The sequence below is a fragment of the Mauremys mutica genome, chromosome 1 (assembly GCF_020497125.1).
Source record: "Mauremys mutica isolate MM-2020 ecotype Southern chromosome 1, ASM2049712v1, whole genome shotgun sequence".
NCBI lineage: Eukaryota > Metazoa > Chordata > Testudines > Geoemydidae > Mauremys > Mauremys mutica.
The window spans coordinates 105,746,496-105,762,713 of NC_059072.1; the positions used below are offsets into that span (position 1 = coordinate 105,746,496).

The following is a 16,218-nucleotide window of genomic DNA, read 5'->3' on the forward strand; positions in this document are numbered from 1 at the left end:
ACCTTCTGAGCCAGGAGGGAGGGAGGAAACTAAGGTCTGCAGAAAGCAAGCCCGGTTTCAGCCTCCTGCCTTCTTAATAGGGGCACAAAGCAGCCTTTGTTGGCAGGAGGCTAAAGGTGAAAATCCAGCTGAATAGCTGATCTGAAGGAGGACTGGGGGGAGAGGGAAGAGAAGAATCCTGAGCACTACTGCCAAAAGGCACTGTCCCCTCTCTGCTGCCTCCCATCTCCACTCAGGAACCTAACAGAAATTGGGATATTGCCGGCCCCACCAGCTTGAAAGTTGGAGAGTGGGTTCCCCTTCTGATCTCTCCTGTAATTGTATGTATGGTCACTGGGAGGCCCCAGAATGAATTTGAAGACCTTTTGGAATAGATGTATGGCTATTCACCCAGAAGATAAAGAACTGGCCAGTACTTATGCTTTCTTTTCTTTTAATTGTTGTAAGACCCAGTGGGGCAAATTCTTAGTATGCTCCCTAAAGCTGTCATTTTCTAAACCTCTTTCTGCAGGTATTGTGCTGGCACAATGCCCTGGGGTACCCCCAGCGACCACAGAGACTTTGAACCTCAGCGCCATGATGATGGTTACATTGAGGTCATTGGGTTCACTATGGCCTCTCTGGTGAGAATTTTTGCAGAGCTGAGTATTTTTTTTTGCATGCAGTAGATTTCACACTGCTTAGGGCACTGGGGCTATTCTGTGTACAATTTTGTATGAGACACCTCATTTCCATGGTTCAACACTAGGATGCACAAAGTTTCAAAAGAAAAAGATTCTCTCCTATGCTTTCCTGGGTTCAATAAGATGGAAAAAAATTGTTTTTGCCTCAATTTTTTTTAATTATGAAGAAATAATGGTTTTCAAAGGAAGAGAAGTATTATTTCATTATAAAAACGTACTCCCTGAAAAACTGGTTGCTTTGAACATATCTAATGGTGCTTCAAAATGCTCCCAAATCAAAAATCAAAGAAGATTAAAGTATTACAGAAGGGATGTGTGTGCATGTGTATGTGTGTTTGTACTATGGGGAACGTCTGTGGTCGCACAATAAGTGCTGTTTGTTACTAGCCCCACTACAACTATGGTTTTTATATATTTTCTATATACATTAGAGCTAGTCAGAAATTCATTGTTGGAAAATATGGTTCCAGAAACACATTATTTTTGTGTGTAGAAAAATTACACTTTAAAAAAAAATTGATGAAATTTGTAAACCAACAAAATATTTTGACAATTTTTTTTTTGAAAATTTCAAAATATTCCATGTCAAAATTATGGGGAAAATCCTACTTTCACTTTTTCCACTGGGAGAAAAGAAAAAAAAAAGGTAAGAAATCATGTGTGTTGAGGGGTAGGGGGTAATTTTGTTGTTTAAAAAAAAGGAAAAAAGAAAAGAAAAACATCTTTAGGTTTTTTCTCACTAAAACTTTTTATGAAACGTACTTACTCTTTTAAAACCATCTGCACTAATCCACATAATTAAAGGTTGTCCCAACTTTGCAATGTTGAGAAGTACCACGTTGTCAAATCACCAGGTGCTCAATGGACATATCTAATTTGCATAAAATAGACACATATTGTAGCCCTCCTCGTCTTCAGTGTGTAGGTTTGTCCTGCAGCTTATTTGCAATATGGAGCACTACATGCTGGGACTCCTGGCCTTTAAAGGCTGTATCTCCATCTTGAAATTGAGCATTCCTTTCTGCTGTACTCTACAACTGACCATCTAGAATTGACCATCACTGGTATTGCAAAAGTTCTCCACTTAAAGTCACACCTACAAATCTGAATAGTTTAAAAGAATTTCAATTGCTGCATTAAATAGTCTCAGAAAATTCCCGTTTTCCCTGTTTTATCAGAGTGAGGGGGAGAGAGAAATTTTAAGAAGATCATAGACCATAAGAGAAACACTCTTGATTGAGTAGTGCAAGTGTTTATTTTAAGTATTTGTGTTTTCTAGTGGGTGCTCACATATTATAAGTGATTAAAAAAATTGTACAGTCTGCATATGTTAGCTCAAATTCTGATGACTTGTTCTTTGGTCTCAAGGTCTATAGTGCCTTCAGAAGTCTTGCCTAAAGCCAATGAGGCTGATTTATTTTGTGCTGTGTTATAATGAATATTTACATAAGAAGAACTATATATGTGGAGTACATTAATACACAAAATCATGCTGATGCATAAATAAGCATTGCATTTTTATTTGCACCAGCCATGGAATTCAGAGTGAGCATTTCCATAGCAACCTTAACCCTGTGTCATCACCTTTCAATTATGCATTACAATTATGCCATTTAAAATCATGAGCAAGATAATATGGTACTTGAGAAATAATAGAACATTGTGTGATTTAGTGGAAAAGGAAGAAAACTTTTTGAAAGGGATGTTGTCTACTGGTCAGAACACAGAGCAGCAATCTAGAAATATGAGTTCGGCTTCCCTTCTGACACTGATTTGCTGTGTAGTCTTGGGCAAGTCACTTAACCTAAAATGGAAATGATAATTCTGACCTGCCCAACAAAGGTGTTGTGAGGGTTGAATAATTTTTGTAAGGCATCAGGTAAAGCCACTATAATTGTTTTTCTTTGGTTCCCCCACAAAAAAGTTAACTCTAAGTGCATTTCCCGAGTACAAACCTTAAAAACACAAGATCACCAGTTACAGTGGTGTTACCCTCCAGACCAACCTCAGTCTTTGTACCTTTTCGCCGTAGCACCCAAATGCATTCACAGGCTCGTCAGTTCCATGCTGGAGTGCTTTTCAGTTTCAGCATACAGCAATCCACAATGCAGACATCTCATTCCTCACACTGAAATAAACTTGATCTCCATCATAAGCAAAACTAAGATGCCTTACTGCTAGACCTACTTTAAATGTCTGTGCCCCTGATTGGGGTTTCTGCTATAGTCTTTGTATACTGGTGGAGCTATCATATGGGTGCCACAAAGCCAGTGGCAACTGACTGGGAGTACCCCTAGCATCAGAGGAATTCCCTAGTAGTGTAGGTCTAGTGGAATAACTCTTCATTACCCCCACTATTACAGTGCTTGGTGTAAATGTATGTCAGGTTATAACTGAGGGAAGGGGCAGGATGTATTGGAATTCACTGAACTGTATTTACAGTGTAACATCCCGTAGGGCAGTGTTTCCCCAACTTGGGACACCGCTTGTTTAGGGAAAGCCCCTGGCGGGCCGGGCCGGTTTGTTTACCTGCTGCATCCGCAGGTTCGGCCAATTGTGGCTCCCAATGGCTGCAGTTCGCTGCTCCGTCGGCCCACACTGCTTCCAGCAACTCCCATTGGCCTGGAGCAGTGAACCATGGCCAGTGGGAGCTGTGATCGGCTGGACCTGTGGATGTGGCAGGTAAACAAACTGGCCCGGCCCGCCGGGGGCTTTCCCTAAACGAGCGGAGTCCCAAGTTTGGGAAACACTGCCATAGGGAGTCAGTGCAGGTAATAGTGAGTTAGAGTAGTCTTTAGGGTGACCAGATGTCCCGATTTTATAGGGACAGTCTCGCTTTTGGGGTCTTTTTCTTATATAGGCTACTATTACCCTCCACCCCCTGTCCCGATTTTTCACATTTGCTGTCTGGTCACCTTAGTAGTCTTTGGGGTTGCCTCCAGAGGGCCACAGAGGTTGAGGCACAGCCACCTTTGCCATCCCTCTCCTGAGCTGCATGTACTCATTTAGGCCACAATTCAGAATCAGGTCCCTTAGGGTACGTCCATACTACCCGCCCGGATTGGCGGGTAGCAATCGACTTCTCGGAGTTCGATATATCGCGTCTCATCTAGACGCGATATATCAAACTCCGAACGCGCTCCCTTCGACTCCGGAACTCCACCACTGCGAACGGCGGTGGCGGAGTCGACAGGGGAGCCGCGGACGTTGATCCCGCACCGTGAGGACGGGTAAGTAGTTCGAACTAAGGTAGTTCGACTTCAGCTACGCTATTCGCATAGCTGAAGTTGCGTACCTTAATTCGACCCCCCCCCCAGTGTAGACCAGGCCTTAGTGAGCTACAGGGGTGGCTCTAGGTATTTTGCTGCCCCAAGCATGGCAGGCAGGCTGCCTTCGGCGGCTTGCCTGCAGGAGGTCCCCAGTCCTGCGGATTCGGCGGCACGCCTGCGGGAGGTCTGCTGAAGCTGCGGGACCAGCGGATCCTCTGCAGGCATGCTGCCGAAGGCAACCTGCCTGCTGCCCTCGTGGCGACCGGCAGAGCGCCCCCCCCATGGCTTGCTGCCCCAGGCACGCGTTTGGCGTGCTGGTGCCGGGAGCCGCCCCTGGTGAGCTATTTCTACCTAAAAGAAACTGAGGTCAGAGTTAAAGTTTTATATTTGTTTGTGATTTGAAGAGTCACTATAATGATAGACCTTTTCTGTATCTTAGCAGACATTTTTGTGCATCACACTATGCTTTATCATATGCTTGCCCACATTTGTGACACACTTTGAGATCTTTGGATGAAAAGCCCTGTATAAATGTTAAGTAATATGACAATGATGATCATCATCATGTAACCAATAGCCTAGGTGTTATATTCATAATAGCACAGTTAAGGTTCCTGTGGGAAACAAAACAGTGAATGTCCTGACTTCAGTTCCTGTAATTCTTGATGCTAATGTTGTATTAATATAGATTTTTTTAATCTGATAGACAATATTCACATTTTAAATTAAAATATAGTGTTTCTGCCCCAAGATGCCTGCCTAAATCTTGAGGGCCCTGCAAGAGTCATTAACAACCTCTGTCTACCTTTTTGTCTCTGATATGTTTTTATTCCCTTTGCCTATTCCACTGCTTCTTTACTCCTGGTTTGGGTTTTAAAGAGGTTGCATGTACTAAGGTAGGAGAGAGGAGATGGGATTGGAAAGCTGGCTATTTTTTTTTCTTTAAGTTAACAGAATGCTGTCGGTCAAGAAGGTGTTGTTTGATGAAAACTATGCAGCCCTGTTTCTGTTGACTTGTTTCAGTCAACTTATGGACAGAATGTTGGGGCAGTGGGCGGGTGTCTCAGAGGGTACATGGTACAGCTCTCTCATTTCGTTTCTTCAAGACAATTATTGAACATATAGCATTTAGTTGCTTTCCAGCTGCAGTTATTGAACAAGGTTTTTCTCCTTGCTCTTTTCAGCTTGTCTACTCCTGATGCTGAATTGCTTTATAAACTGTCATAATAATTATTTCAGATTAATCTAATTCACATCAAGGACAGTATTGCCTTGGTAAGAAAGAAAACCCCTATTAATATTGTTGCTTGAAAAAGCATTTAGATCGCACAGATGGGACCCTGATCCTTGAGTCGTAGACTGTAGGCACTACTGCAACACAAGCAATCATAATTTAAAACAAGATGTAGAAATATACAGAAATGCACCTTGGATGTGTGCAAGCATATAAGTGTTTATCTATATCTCTAAATATAGATCTACACTACATATGATGAGGCGACCTCCGCTTGGTAAATTTCATACCCATGTGATACATGAATTTGTCATGTATGTTTGACTGCTTCACCTGACCTCTCCCCACTGATCCTTCTCTCCAGGACTTTATTCTAGCATTCTAAGTCCCATTTTATGTCTTTTCTGTGAATGGAATTACATTGGTCATGCCTCATTGCAATGACTTATTGAAAAGCTTTGATTGGAACATTGCCTTAATGCATCATGTACACCCATGTCTCTTACTGGAAAGCCATTCTGCAAATTTAGATGGGGGGAAATGTGGGGTTGGCCTGAAATGCAACTTCCTAGTGGTGATGAATTCAGAATAGTGGGTTCTTTGCATTGCATCCTACAAATTAGAGTCCAGCTGCTGCTTTTGGACTGTATTATGGCAAGCATGTAAATCTCCCTGTGACAGAACAAACCACTTACTGCAACAGGGTGGGTCTAGTGCAAACAGAATAGTTTGTAGCAGAGGGTATAGAGTGCTGGGTAAAACAGGATTAGGGAGTTGTTAGCTAACTCAAGTGGCTGGTACAGGATGGTAACATTATGGCTTTCCTCCTCTTTGTTCTTGTTCTGCAGGCTGCTCTTCAGGTGGGAGGTCATGGAGAAAGGTTGCATCAGTGCCGGGAAGTGACTCTGTTAACATACAAGTCTATCCCCATGCAAGTGGATGGGGAGCCATGTCGACTGGCTCCATCTCTCATTCGGATCTCCCTAAGGAACCAGGCCAATATGGTGCAGAAGAGCAAGAGGAGAACATCCATGCCTTTACTCAATGAGTGAGTTGGACTTGTTCATGTCCTAATACAAGGATGCTCTTACTGGGCAGAGAATTCAAACAGGAAGTTTTCATGGACTGTACCATCAGAGTATTTGGAGAAAGAGGTCCAGAAACCCCAGAATGTTCCTCTCCTCCACATTGTATATATTTACCAGATTTCATGGGTGCTTTAACTAATAGGGTTCCCTTTGTCTTGCTTTCAGAAAGATGTTATGTCTTTCAGTTATCCAAAGGGGCAACTATTCGGGGAGGTCTCAGTGGACTCTACTGTGTGACTTACTAACACTCATGGAAGCTGTGCAGATATGCCCCTCACACCCTTTAAAGTGCCATATAATCTGCTTTCTGAAATTCGTGAGTCTCTTTGATCCCACATTGAGACCATTCAACCAATATCCACAGTCCACTGCAGGATACAGATGTGCTTAGACTATATTGAGTCTTTGTGTTGGGAGCATGCTGCTCCCGGTTGAAAATGGGACCAGCCTGAGGATTCACTGAATAGAGCTATTTTATGGGGAATCCTGATCGGAGTGTGCTAGTATAAATCACTAAGGGCTTGTCTACACATACAGCGCTGCAGCGGCACAGCTGCAGCACTTAGTGAAGACTCTACCTATGCCGACAGGAGAGCTTCTCCCATCAGTGTAGTTACTCCATTGCCCTGAGAAGTGGTAGCTATGTCATGGGAAAAGCCCTCTCGTCGCTATACTGTGTACACTATACTGTCTACAGTATAACTGTGTCGCTCAGGGAGGTGGATTTTCCACGCCACTGAGCAACGTATTTATACCGACAAAAGTCTGTAGTGTAGACCAAGCCTTAGGGTCTGGCTACTCTGTAGCTGGGAGCATGCTTCCCAGCACAGGTAGACAGACCTGTACTAGCTCTACTCAAGTTGGTGTGCTAAAAATAGCTACATGGCCACGGTGACATGTGTGATGGCTCTGGCTTGCTGCCTGAATACAACCGCATTTGACCCCCGGGTATGTACTTGGGTGGCTAGCCTAAGCTGCTGCCGTGGGTAACTACCATTTTTCGCATGCTAGCTCAAGCAGAGCTAGCTGAGTTTGTCTACCCGCGCTGGGAGGCATGCTCCCAGCTGCAGCGTATATGCACCCCTAACTGAGAGAGTTCAGTAGCTCTCAAATAAATAGTAATTCTTCCTGTGTTGCAGTGTCTGGGCAGTGGTAAAACATTGCAGTGTTCTTGGAAATGTTAGTGTTCCACTGCAATATCAGCAAATCAAAGGGGACTTTCCTGGTCTATTAGGAAGTACCGAGGGATGCATTTTGCATGAGACACTATATATAGTATATTTGACAGCTCCCAGTCTGCTAAAAGAAAAGCTATAGTTCTCGGATTACAATGAAAGTGTTAGCTTTAGGGAGTTGCACCTGAATGAGGGTGGATTAGGATGGAGAGTTTCTGGATCAGGGAACCAGGAAAGAAAGGAAGAAAAGTGAGAATGGACAAGTGAGGAGATAAGCTATAAAATGAGAGGGAAGCAGCATTAGAGTAGCCTAAAAAGGAACAGGGAAAGGTTGAAATAAATGGAAGCCAGAAAACATCCAAAGAAGAGAAGATAAAATTTTAAAATATCTTTTGATACTAAAACATTAGTTTTAAAAAAAATCCCTAAGAGATCATTTTAATAGCATAAGAATATTTTTAAAAAGACTTTAAATATTAAAAATGCCATTATTCTTGATTTACCAATGCGTCTTTCTGTGCTGCTGAGATGGGAGCTAATAAGCATTCCTGCCATCTTCTTCATGATGTGTTATTTAAATTGCAAAAGACAAGGCAGGCCTTCAGTATATACGTCGCCTAGGTTTAAAGCCAGATACCTTCAGCACCCTACAAATGTGTTTCATTCAAACAGCCACATACTCAGGAGTGTGTTATTTCTGTTAGCAAATCCTATAATCCAGCTGCCAGCCTTTAGAAGCAGAAGTGTATCAATTCATAAAATCAAGTACTTTGGTATAGCAACCAATGCCTCCTTATTCAGTTTTGCGTGTTCAGTTCTGTTAATGAGACAAACATTTTGGAGCAGCAGTCTAAGTTTGTGTTTGCCATATTAGATCCTTATTTGTCTGGAAAATATGTTAGGCATACATTTCACCTTGAACAGTTGATGAATAGAAGACTATCACCCCTTGAGCAACGACCTCTAATTTCTTTTCACCACCCCATTCCATGCTCCAAAGTCCAAACTGGAAAAATTCAATCCTGAGCCATTGTTTCCAACCATGAGGGAGGCCACAGCAGTGGGAAGAAAGCATTTGGTGTATTTCAGTCTAGTTATTAGCATGGTCAGGCATGAGCTATAGCATCTGAGTTTAAACTGTGGATGGGGTATACTGATCCACCCCATCATGGTAACGCTATACAGTAATTAAGGCCCACTGAGCCCTGGAGAATATTGTTCACGGTGGAATTGGTTTGAATATGCTATGCCAAACTCCATCAGGTTCAGAGCTTCTGTTGTTTGGGTACCTTTTGGTTTGAATGAAATATCCACTTGTGAGTCTGTGTTTTTGGGGGGTTACTGGCAATACGTCAAGGATTTTAATCCCAATCTCAAACCTCTGCAAGGCATGTGTGTCGGTGTGTCTGGGCAGTTGGGAAGAAAGGTGGAATGGGTGGGCAGGTGGCATGTCTGTTGAGTTTCTTGGCATAATAAAGATGAATTATAGGAGGAAGAGGTCAGAGTTGACTAAACTGGAGTTTGCCCAGTATGACGCTGTTCTGCAAAATCCCACCACAGACACCAAGTTTTCCCTTTTACATTGTCATATAAATTTCTTAATCTGATGTCTGCAGTGTTTAAAGGCATCCCATCAAAATCTTTACAGTTGATAAAATAGGTGGATTTTTCTCCTCAGGCTGGTGAAAATGCACCCTGTGAATTATAGATGTGTGAGATTACTGAATGGGTCTGGCACTGCATCTGCAATTGCAGGACGCTTTTCTTGAACTTTGCACATACCGTAATTAAAAAATAATCTCACATCACACTAATTCTGAAAGCTATTATTAATTACTTTGATGATATTGGAGGAGGAGGTTAATAGCAGAAACTCCCTTTGGAATTTTGTCTGATATAGTGGCACAAGTGAGAACGTTTTCTTTTCTTTTTCAAGTTTCTTAATATGTTTCTGACTTCCCATTGTATGTTGTTTTGGAGTTCTGTTTTTTATAGCATTGAGGGCTGGCCAGGAATGGTAAATTTACCATCTGCCCTGCCAATGACTTTTTCAAAAGCAGTCTGACAAAGTGGGTATTCACCCACGAAAGCTTATGCTCCAACACGTCTGTTAGTCTATAAGGTGCCACAAGACTCTTTGTTGCTTTTTACAGATCCAGGCTAACACGGCTACCCTTCTGATACTCAAAAGCAGTGGAATCTGCTTATACAAATAACTGTTAAGGACGTAAACCTGTTATGAAATAAAACAGTTTCTGTGGACCAAGGCAAAACAAATGCCTTAAAATACTGTGGTGAGAGTGGGTTGTTTTTTTTCCCATTGAAAATTTTGATTTTTCTTTGAAAAAACTGAAAAGTTTTTGAATTTTGATTTTTTTTCTGACACTTTTTGGGTAAATTTTCATTTAGTTGAAAACCCAATTTTCCATCAAAAACAGTTTTGATGAAATTTTTTTGACAGGATCTAACTGTGAGACTCTTTGAGGTCAATCCTTGATAGAGGGATAAACCTGCTGGAGGAATGAATTTCTAAGCCCTCAAATGGAAAAGTGCAATAGTAAACTGGCTATAACAAATTAGTTACCCAAAGACTTCTCTTTTGTATTTAACTCTGTGTATTTAACTGAAATATACAGTATCTTATAAAAGAGCAGAACCATTTTTTGTGGCTGTGTATGCTGGAAGGAGGGAGGGCTACAGAGATTTCCCCCTCCATCCTGCACCTATCCCAACTCTCTTGTTCTCCTCAGATTCAAAGAGCTGCCTATCTTCCTGCAGTGTCTTCCTTCAGAACCTGTAAACACTGCTCACCTGCAGAGAGTCCGGTTCATAGGACACAATGGGTCCCCAAACTCCCATAAAGCAGCATGCCAGGAAAGTGCAGTTTAAGGTTGATCTGACTCAAAAGGAAGCCTTTGGGGTCAACTCAACAGAATGAAAGGAAACATTCTGATTTTCAGGAATGTCGCAATGTTTTGTTTCGATCAGAAATATTGAAACAAATGTAAACATTTTCGAATACACATTTTTCAGCATATCATGAAAAATTTCTAAATTGCAACTTTTGGTCTCATTTCAGGATTAAAACAAATGTTGAAATGTCAGAATTTCCCACGGGATAGAAATTTCAAATTTTGCTCAGCTCTAGTAAACAGAAATGTGTTAATAAGTGTCTAGAAAGAGGCATGTTTGGAGGAGCAATGTATATTTCTCCCTTTGCTCTTATTCTAATGCTATTCTGACCAGTAATCTTTCTTCACAAGCAAATGTAGCCAAACAGTATAGTGATAGATTCAAGAGGCAAAGTCTATTTAGCTTAACAAAGAGATGGTTAAGGGTTGACTTGATTACAACCTATAAGTACCTACATGAGGAACAAATATTTGATAATGGGTTCTCCAGTCTAGCAGAGAAAGGTATAACGTGATCCTGTGGCTGGCAGTTGGAAGCTAGACAAATTCAGACTGGAAATAAGGCATTATTTTCTAACAGTGAGAGGAATTAACTAACTGAACAATTAACTAAGGTTCATTGTGGATTCTCCATCACTGGCGGTTTCTAAATCTAGATTGGATGCTTTTCTAAAAGATCAGCTCTAGGAAATTTTGGAGGGAAGTTATCTGGCCTGTGTTATACAGAAGGTCAGACTAGAGGGTCACAATGGTCTCTTCTGGTCTTGGAATCTGAGTATTGAAAGGTCTGGTGGTTTTGGCATCTGTCTTCTGGAGTTTTTAGTTGATATTAAGAAATATTACAGTGGTGAACCTAAGCAGGATTTGAAGTCAAGTTGCTCAGGTGGGAAAACCCAACAGAAATAGGATATTCTGGTGTTATCATTTTTTTTTTGACCTTAGAAACGCAGTGGGGGCCTTTCTTACTGAAAAGGAAGGTCATTGATATTCCCTTGACTACTGCTATTAAATGGGCTCCCTTGGTTTCTCTTCTGCTGTTCTGATTTCTGGATGTTTGGTTGTCTTTCCTTTGTTGTGCTGATTAGTAAATTCTTTTACCTCCTGGCATAGAATGTGAGTTGTCAGTGGATATTAGGAAGGTGGTGAACCTAACTTTTTCTTCCTTCATATTTTCATTCTGAGGCAGTGATACAGGGCCGCCCAGAGGGGGGGCAAGAGGGGCAATTTGCCCCAGGCCCTGGGGGCCCCCACCAGAGTTTTTCGGGGCCCCTGGAGTGGGGTCCCTCACTCGCTCCGGGGTGCCCGGCAAACTCTTGTGCGGCCGGACGCAGGAGCTTCTGCCGCTCCCGGTCTTCGCCGGCGGGGGGTCCTTCCGCTCCGGGGCGGAAGGACCCCCCGCTGGCGAATTACCGCCAAAGACGGAGCGGGACCTGCCGCCGAAGCGCAGCTCGGTCTTCGGCGGTAATTCGGCGGCGGGGGGGCCTTCCGTTCCGGGACCCGCCGCCGAAGTGCCCCGAAGACCCGCGGCGGGGGCCCCCCTCCGCCGAATTACCGCCGAAGACCGGGCTGCGCTTCGGCGGCGGGTCCCGCTTCGGCGGTAATTCGGCGGCGGGGGGGCCCCCGCCGCAGGTCTTCAGGGCACTTCGGCGGCGGGTCCAGGAATGGAAGGGCCCCCCGCCGCTGAAGACCCCGGGCCCCCGGAATCCTCTGGGCGGCCCTGCAGTGACAAATACTAGGCCTTCAGAGAGCAGCGTCCCTATAGATTTTTTTTTTTTTAGACGGCGTAGTCTCCACAATGAGAACTCCACCTACCTTATCTATCTCATAGCTCATCTCGGGTAACATGTCAAAAGCATCTAAGGGTAGGTCCATACTTACCCGCCGGGTCGACGCGGAGAGTTCGACTTCTCGGAGTTTGAACTATCGCGTCTAATCTAGACGCGATAGTTCGAACTCCGAACGCGCTCCCGTGGACTCCGGAACTCCACCACTGTGAACGGCGGTGGCGGAGTCGACGGGGGAGCCGCGGAGTTCGATCCCGCGGCGTCTGGACAGGTAGGAAATTCGAACTAAGGTAGTTCGACTTGAGCTACGCTATTCGCGTAGCTGAAGTCGCGTACCTTAGTTCGACCCCCCCTGTAGTGTAGACCAGGCCTAAGAGACTTAGGACCCTAAGTCTCATTGACTTGCCATGTAACTCAGGCTCCTAAGTCACTTGGGTACTTTGGAATATTTTGCTTCTCATCCATTTACCTAATCTAGGTTTTTATACCATGCTTATTACCCTAGTATCTAAGTATCTAAGGGCCATCTCCTTTCTCTGTCATTTCACAATTCATCTCATACCAAGATGTGGGGAAGTGAGCATTGTTTAATGTTTGTTTTTGAGAGTAAAATGTCTTAAGGGTTATAAAAGAGAATGAACAAGAAATCTGCTCCTGAATAGAATCAGAGCCAGGGATCTAAATCTAGCAGTACTGTTGAGCCACTTAAGCTGAAGGAGAATTTCCTTTCCTTATTGACAGCAGCAGCACTAATAGCCTTATTCAAGCCTTCAGCTATTAGAGGACCAGACAGTTTCACATGTGTTGCATTCCACCTGAGCTGGGCAAATAATTGGCAATGAATAATTTATCCAATGAATTTCACCTCTTCGGTTACTGAGTTATCCAGGAACAGATTGTGATCTTCTCAAATGTATTCATTATCTGAAATTATTCATAGAATAATTTCTGCAAATATTCCTTGGTCTCTTCATTGTTCATCATTGAATATTCAGTTCATTATTGAATATTTCCTATTTGAAACTTGTGCTGTTTTGATTGAACACACAGTTTGTTTCTGTTCTCTGATTGGATGAGCATACCACTGCTAACCGGAATCAGGTTTCTGGTTTGAACATCTTCTGATTATGAATTTGAAATTCTTTTTCAATAAATACTGTACAATATTTCCTTAAAATTTTCTGCTTCTGCAAACATCCTGCCAATTAAACTAATTTGCAAGAAGAAAATGTAAAAAAGTTCGGAATACAGCCAATATGGTTGATATTACCTGAAAACCAGACCTTTGAGGCCCCACCCCTGCCCTGCCTCTTCCCCCAGGGCCTCACCCCCTGCTCGCTCCTCTCCCCCATCGCTGGATCATCTCCACCTCCCTCCCCCTAAGCTGAACTCCCTCTGCTCCAGACCTGGGACGGGAGCTGCTGCAGCCTGACGTGGAGCCTGCCTGCAGGTAGGAGGTAGCCCCGGCTGAGCAGGGGCTGGCACAGGTTGATGAGCTGGCACTTCCCCTGACCCCAGCCCACGGTAACCAGACTTTCGGTGTCCAGTCAGTACATCTGACTGGACACTGCCAGGTCCACTTTTCGACTGGACTTTCTGGTCAAAATCCAGGCACCTGGCAACCCTAACAGTCAAAGACAATTGGTTTAAAAGTTTAAAAAAAAAAATTTTTTTGCATTGCAATTGGAGGACAATGTTCAGGGTCAATATACTGTGGTCACTCATATAATGTTTCTTTCACTTCATTGTTTGTTTCTGATAGGTGCTTTCCAAACATAAAAGAAGGCATAGTCTCTGCCTCATTCTATATACCATTACACATAATGGGGATATAATAAAGTAAAGAGGTTCAATCCAGAAGTGACTTTTTAGGTGCAACAATTGTACAGTGTTGATTGATATTGTTTATACTCAGGAACAGTGCAAGTTGTGGACAGAAAAAAGGCAGCTCACGGGGTAATGGTAAATTTGTTTACTTCTCATATCTGATTTCCATTCGTCTTCTGAGTCAGTTTGTTAAGTTTAGTGGCAAAAGTAAGACTTTACTGGAGCCAGACTAGCAGAGTCAATTTTGCTGCAGAACAATGAGCTGCATTCTGCTCTGCTGCATGCATCATTAAAAGATTTGCCAGTTAAGTTCTGATTCCATAATCTCTCTTGTTGATGCTGGAGATTTATGAAACAGAACAAAGCTTGGTTTTCAGAGATCAGGCTAAGCATGCAATGCTGGCAGGTAGGTTCTGCTTACAAATCAGACAATATTTTTCTATGTGGAAGCCATTGAAGAGGAATTAGAAGGGACACCAAGAATCAGTTTTCCCAGAGTCACTCTCTGACCCGGAACCCCAGTTTAAAATACTGCTTTGCAATTTGTAGCTAATCAGAGGCATACACAACCCTACAGAGAGAGTATTTGGCTTTCAGATTGGGTTAAAGAAGGATGATCTGCTATTATGAAACAAAAATTGCTCCAGAGGTTAAATATAGAAGCATTCCATTGGGACAGTTGAGAGAGGTACAGAGACCCCTTCGACTATAGAAACTAAAGAAACCAACTTGGGGAGTTTTTGTATATTACATGCATGGTTCTCTAAGATATGTTAAGGAAGAATAAGGACAGCATTTTGCCATTGGGATAGAGAAATTCCAATTAAGAGTATTTTTGTAAACATTAACAAAAATTGGCAGATTTGGGGAGGCGAATCCATCATATCAAGCTTTGGCTCTGATAGCTGTTTGCTCTTCTGGACTTGCAAGGTGCATCACAGGCTTTTCAAACTCTACAGGCTTAAGATCTTTCAGTGCCTGTGGGACCCTGGCCCAGAAACCTCTCCTAGTGTAACTGTGCACATTGTTTGCCATTAGCCTGTCCCCAGCCTTCAAAAAAAGACTGTTGTGTCACTTTGCAGTGAACACTCTCATTTGTTCTGTTTGCCTGTGTTTTGTTGCCGCTGCCTCTCTCGTGCAATCTTGGAGCTTTGCATGCGTTTTCATTCAAATGTTATGTGATGCATTCCTTTTGTTTCTGTTTAAATGTTGTATGTCTCTCTCTCTCTTCCTTCCTCTCGCCTGGCTTCTTCATTGTCTGTCCATGCTGTTATGCTGACTCTGTCTTGGCTGCTCATTTCCTGCTGCCTATAGTATCCATAAAGGGCGCTCTGCAGACCTGAGAAGAGTCTCGGCTCCCCCCGACTCCTTCACTATGTAAGTACTCCGCTTTTTCTTTTCATTTCCTTCCTCCCTTTCCAGTGTGTTCTGTCTGCTTCATTGCACTCTTCTACTGTACCCACCGTCCAGGCAGCAATGCGATCAAGACAGTCTATCTCCCAAAGGAGCAGATTCAGCAACGCAGTGATAAATGCCTAGAATAGGAGTTGTTTCTTTCTATTTGATCTTTCTTTTTTGTTGCATGAGCTGGATGTCAAGTCCTAAGCACAGCTGCATTCTTTGGCTGCTGGGTTTGATTCTGGCCTGCAGGTTGTCAGAAGCCAGGGGTGCTTTGAAGGCACCACGTTTTTTTCAGCTCCTGCCCTGGAAGAAGCAGGAAGCATCTCTCAAGTGCCTCCTCCCTCAACTAATGCTTAGAGAAGTATTGACAGGTGCTGGAAGGAGACATGGCTATTTTCCCTCCAGTCAAGGAGAAATGAACAAGACCTTCTGGGATTCCTCCAGAAGCACCTGACCAGGGCCGGCTCCAGGCACCAGCTCAGCAAGCAGGTGCTTGGGGCAGCCAAGGGGAAGGGGCGGCACGTCCGGCTCTTCGGCGGCGAGTCCCTCGGTCCCTCTCGGAGGGAAGGACCTGCTGCCGAAGTGCCACCAAAGAAGCAATCGCGGCTTTTTTTTTTTCTCCCCCCGCCGCTTGGGGCGGCAAAAACCCTGGAGCCGGCCCTGCACATGTCCCAAACATAGCCATTGTTAAATATTCAAATGAATATCCAGAGCATTTGCTTGGCTTAAGCAGATGCTGATGCTTCTGTTTATTCTATGACATTGTTCACTAATTAGTTCCTAGCACAGCTTCCAGCCAATTATTGAGGAGCTAGAACTATACTGCTGCATCTGTGCTTGCACTT

The 16,218-nt window shown here is 43.5% G+C and overlaps 1 protein-coding gene across 1 annotated transcript in view; it reads left to right on the forward strand.

Annotated features, from left to right (window-relative positions):
• Positions 1 to 16,218, forward strand: part of DGKI (diacylglycerol kinase iota) — a 293,207-nt gene that overhangs the window by 173,154 nt on the left and 103,835 nt on the right. The window contains exons 19-20 of the mRNA XM_045001907.1: positions 512 to 623; positions 6,035 to 6,234. Coding sequence (XP_044857842.1) covers positions 512 to 623; positions 6,035 to 6,234 — 312 coding nt within the window. The remainder of the gene's footprint in view (positions 1 to 511; positions 624 to 6,034; positions 6,235 to 16,218) is intronic.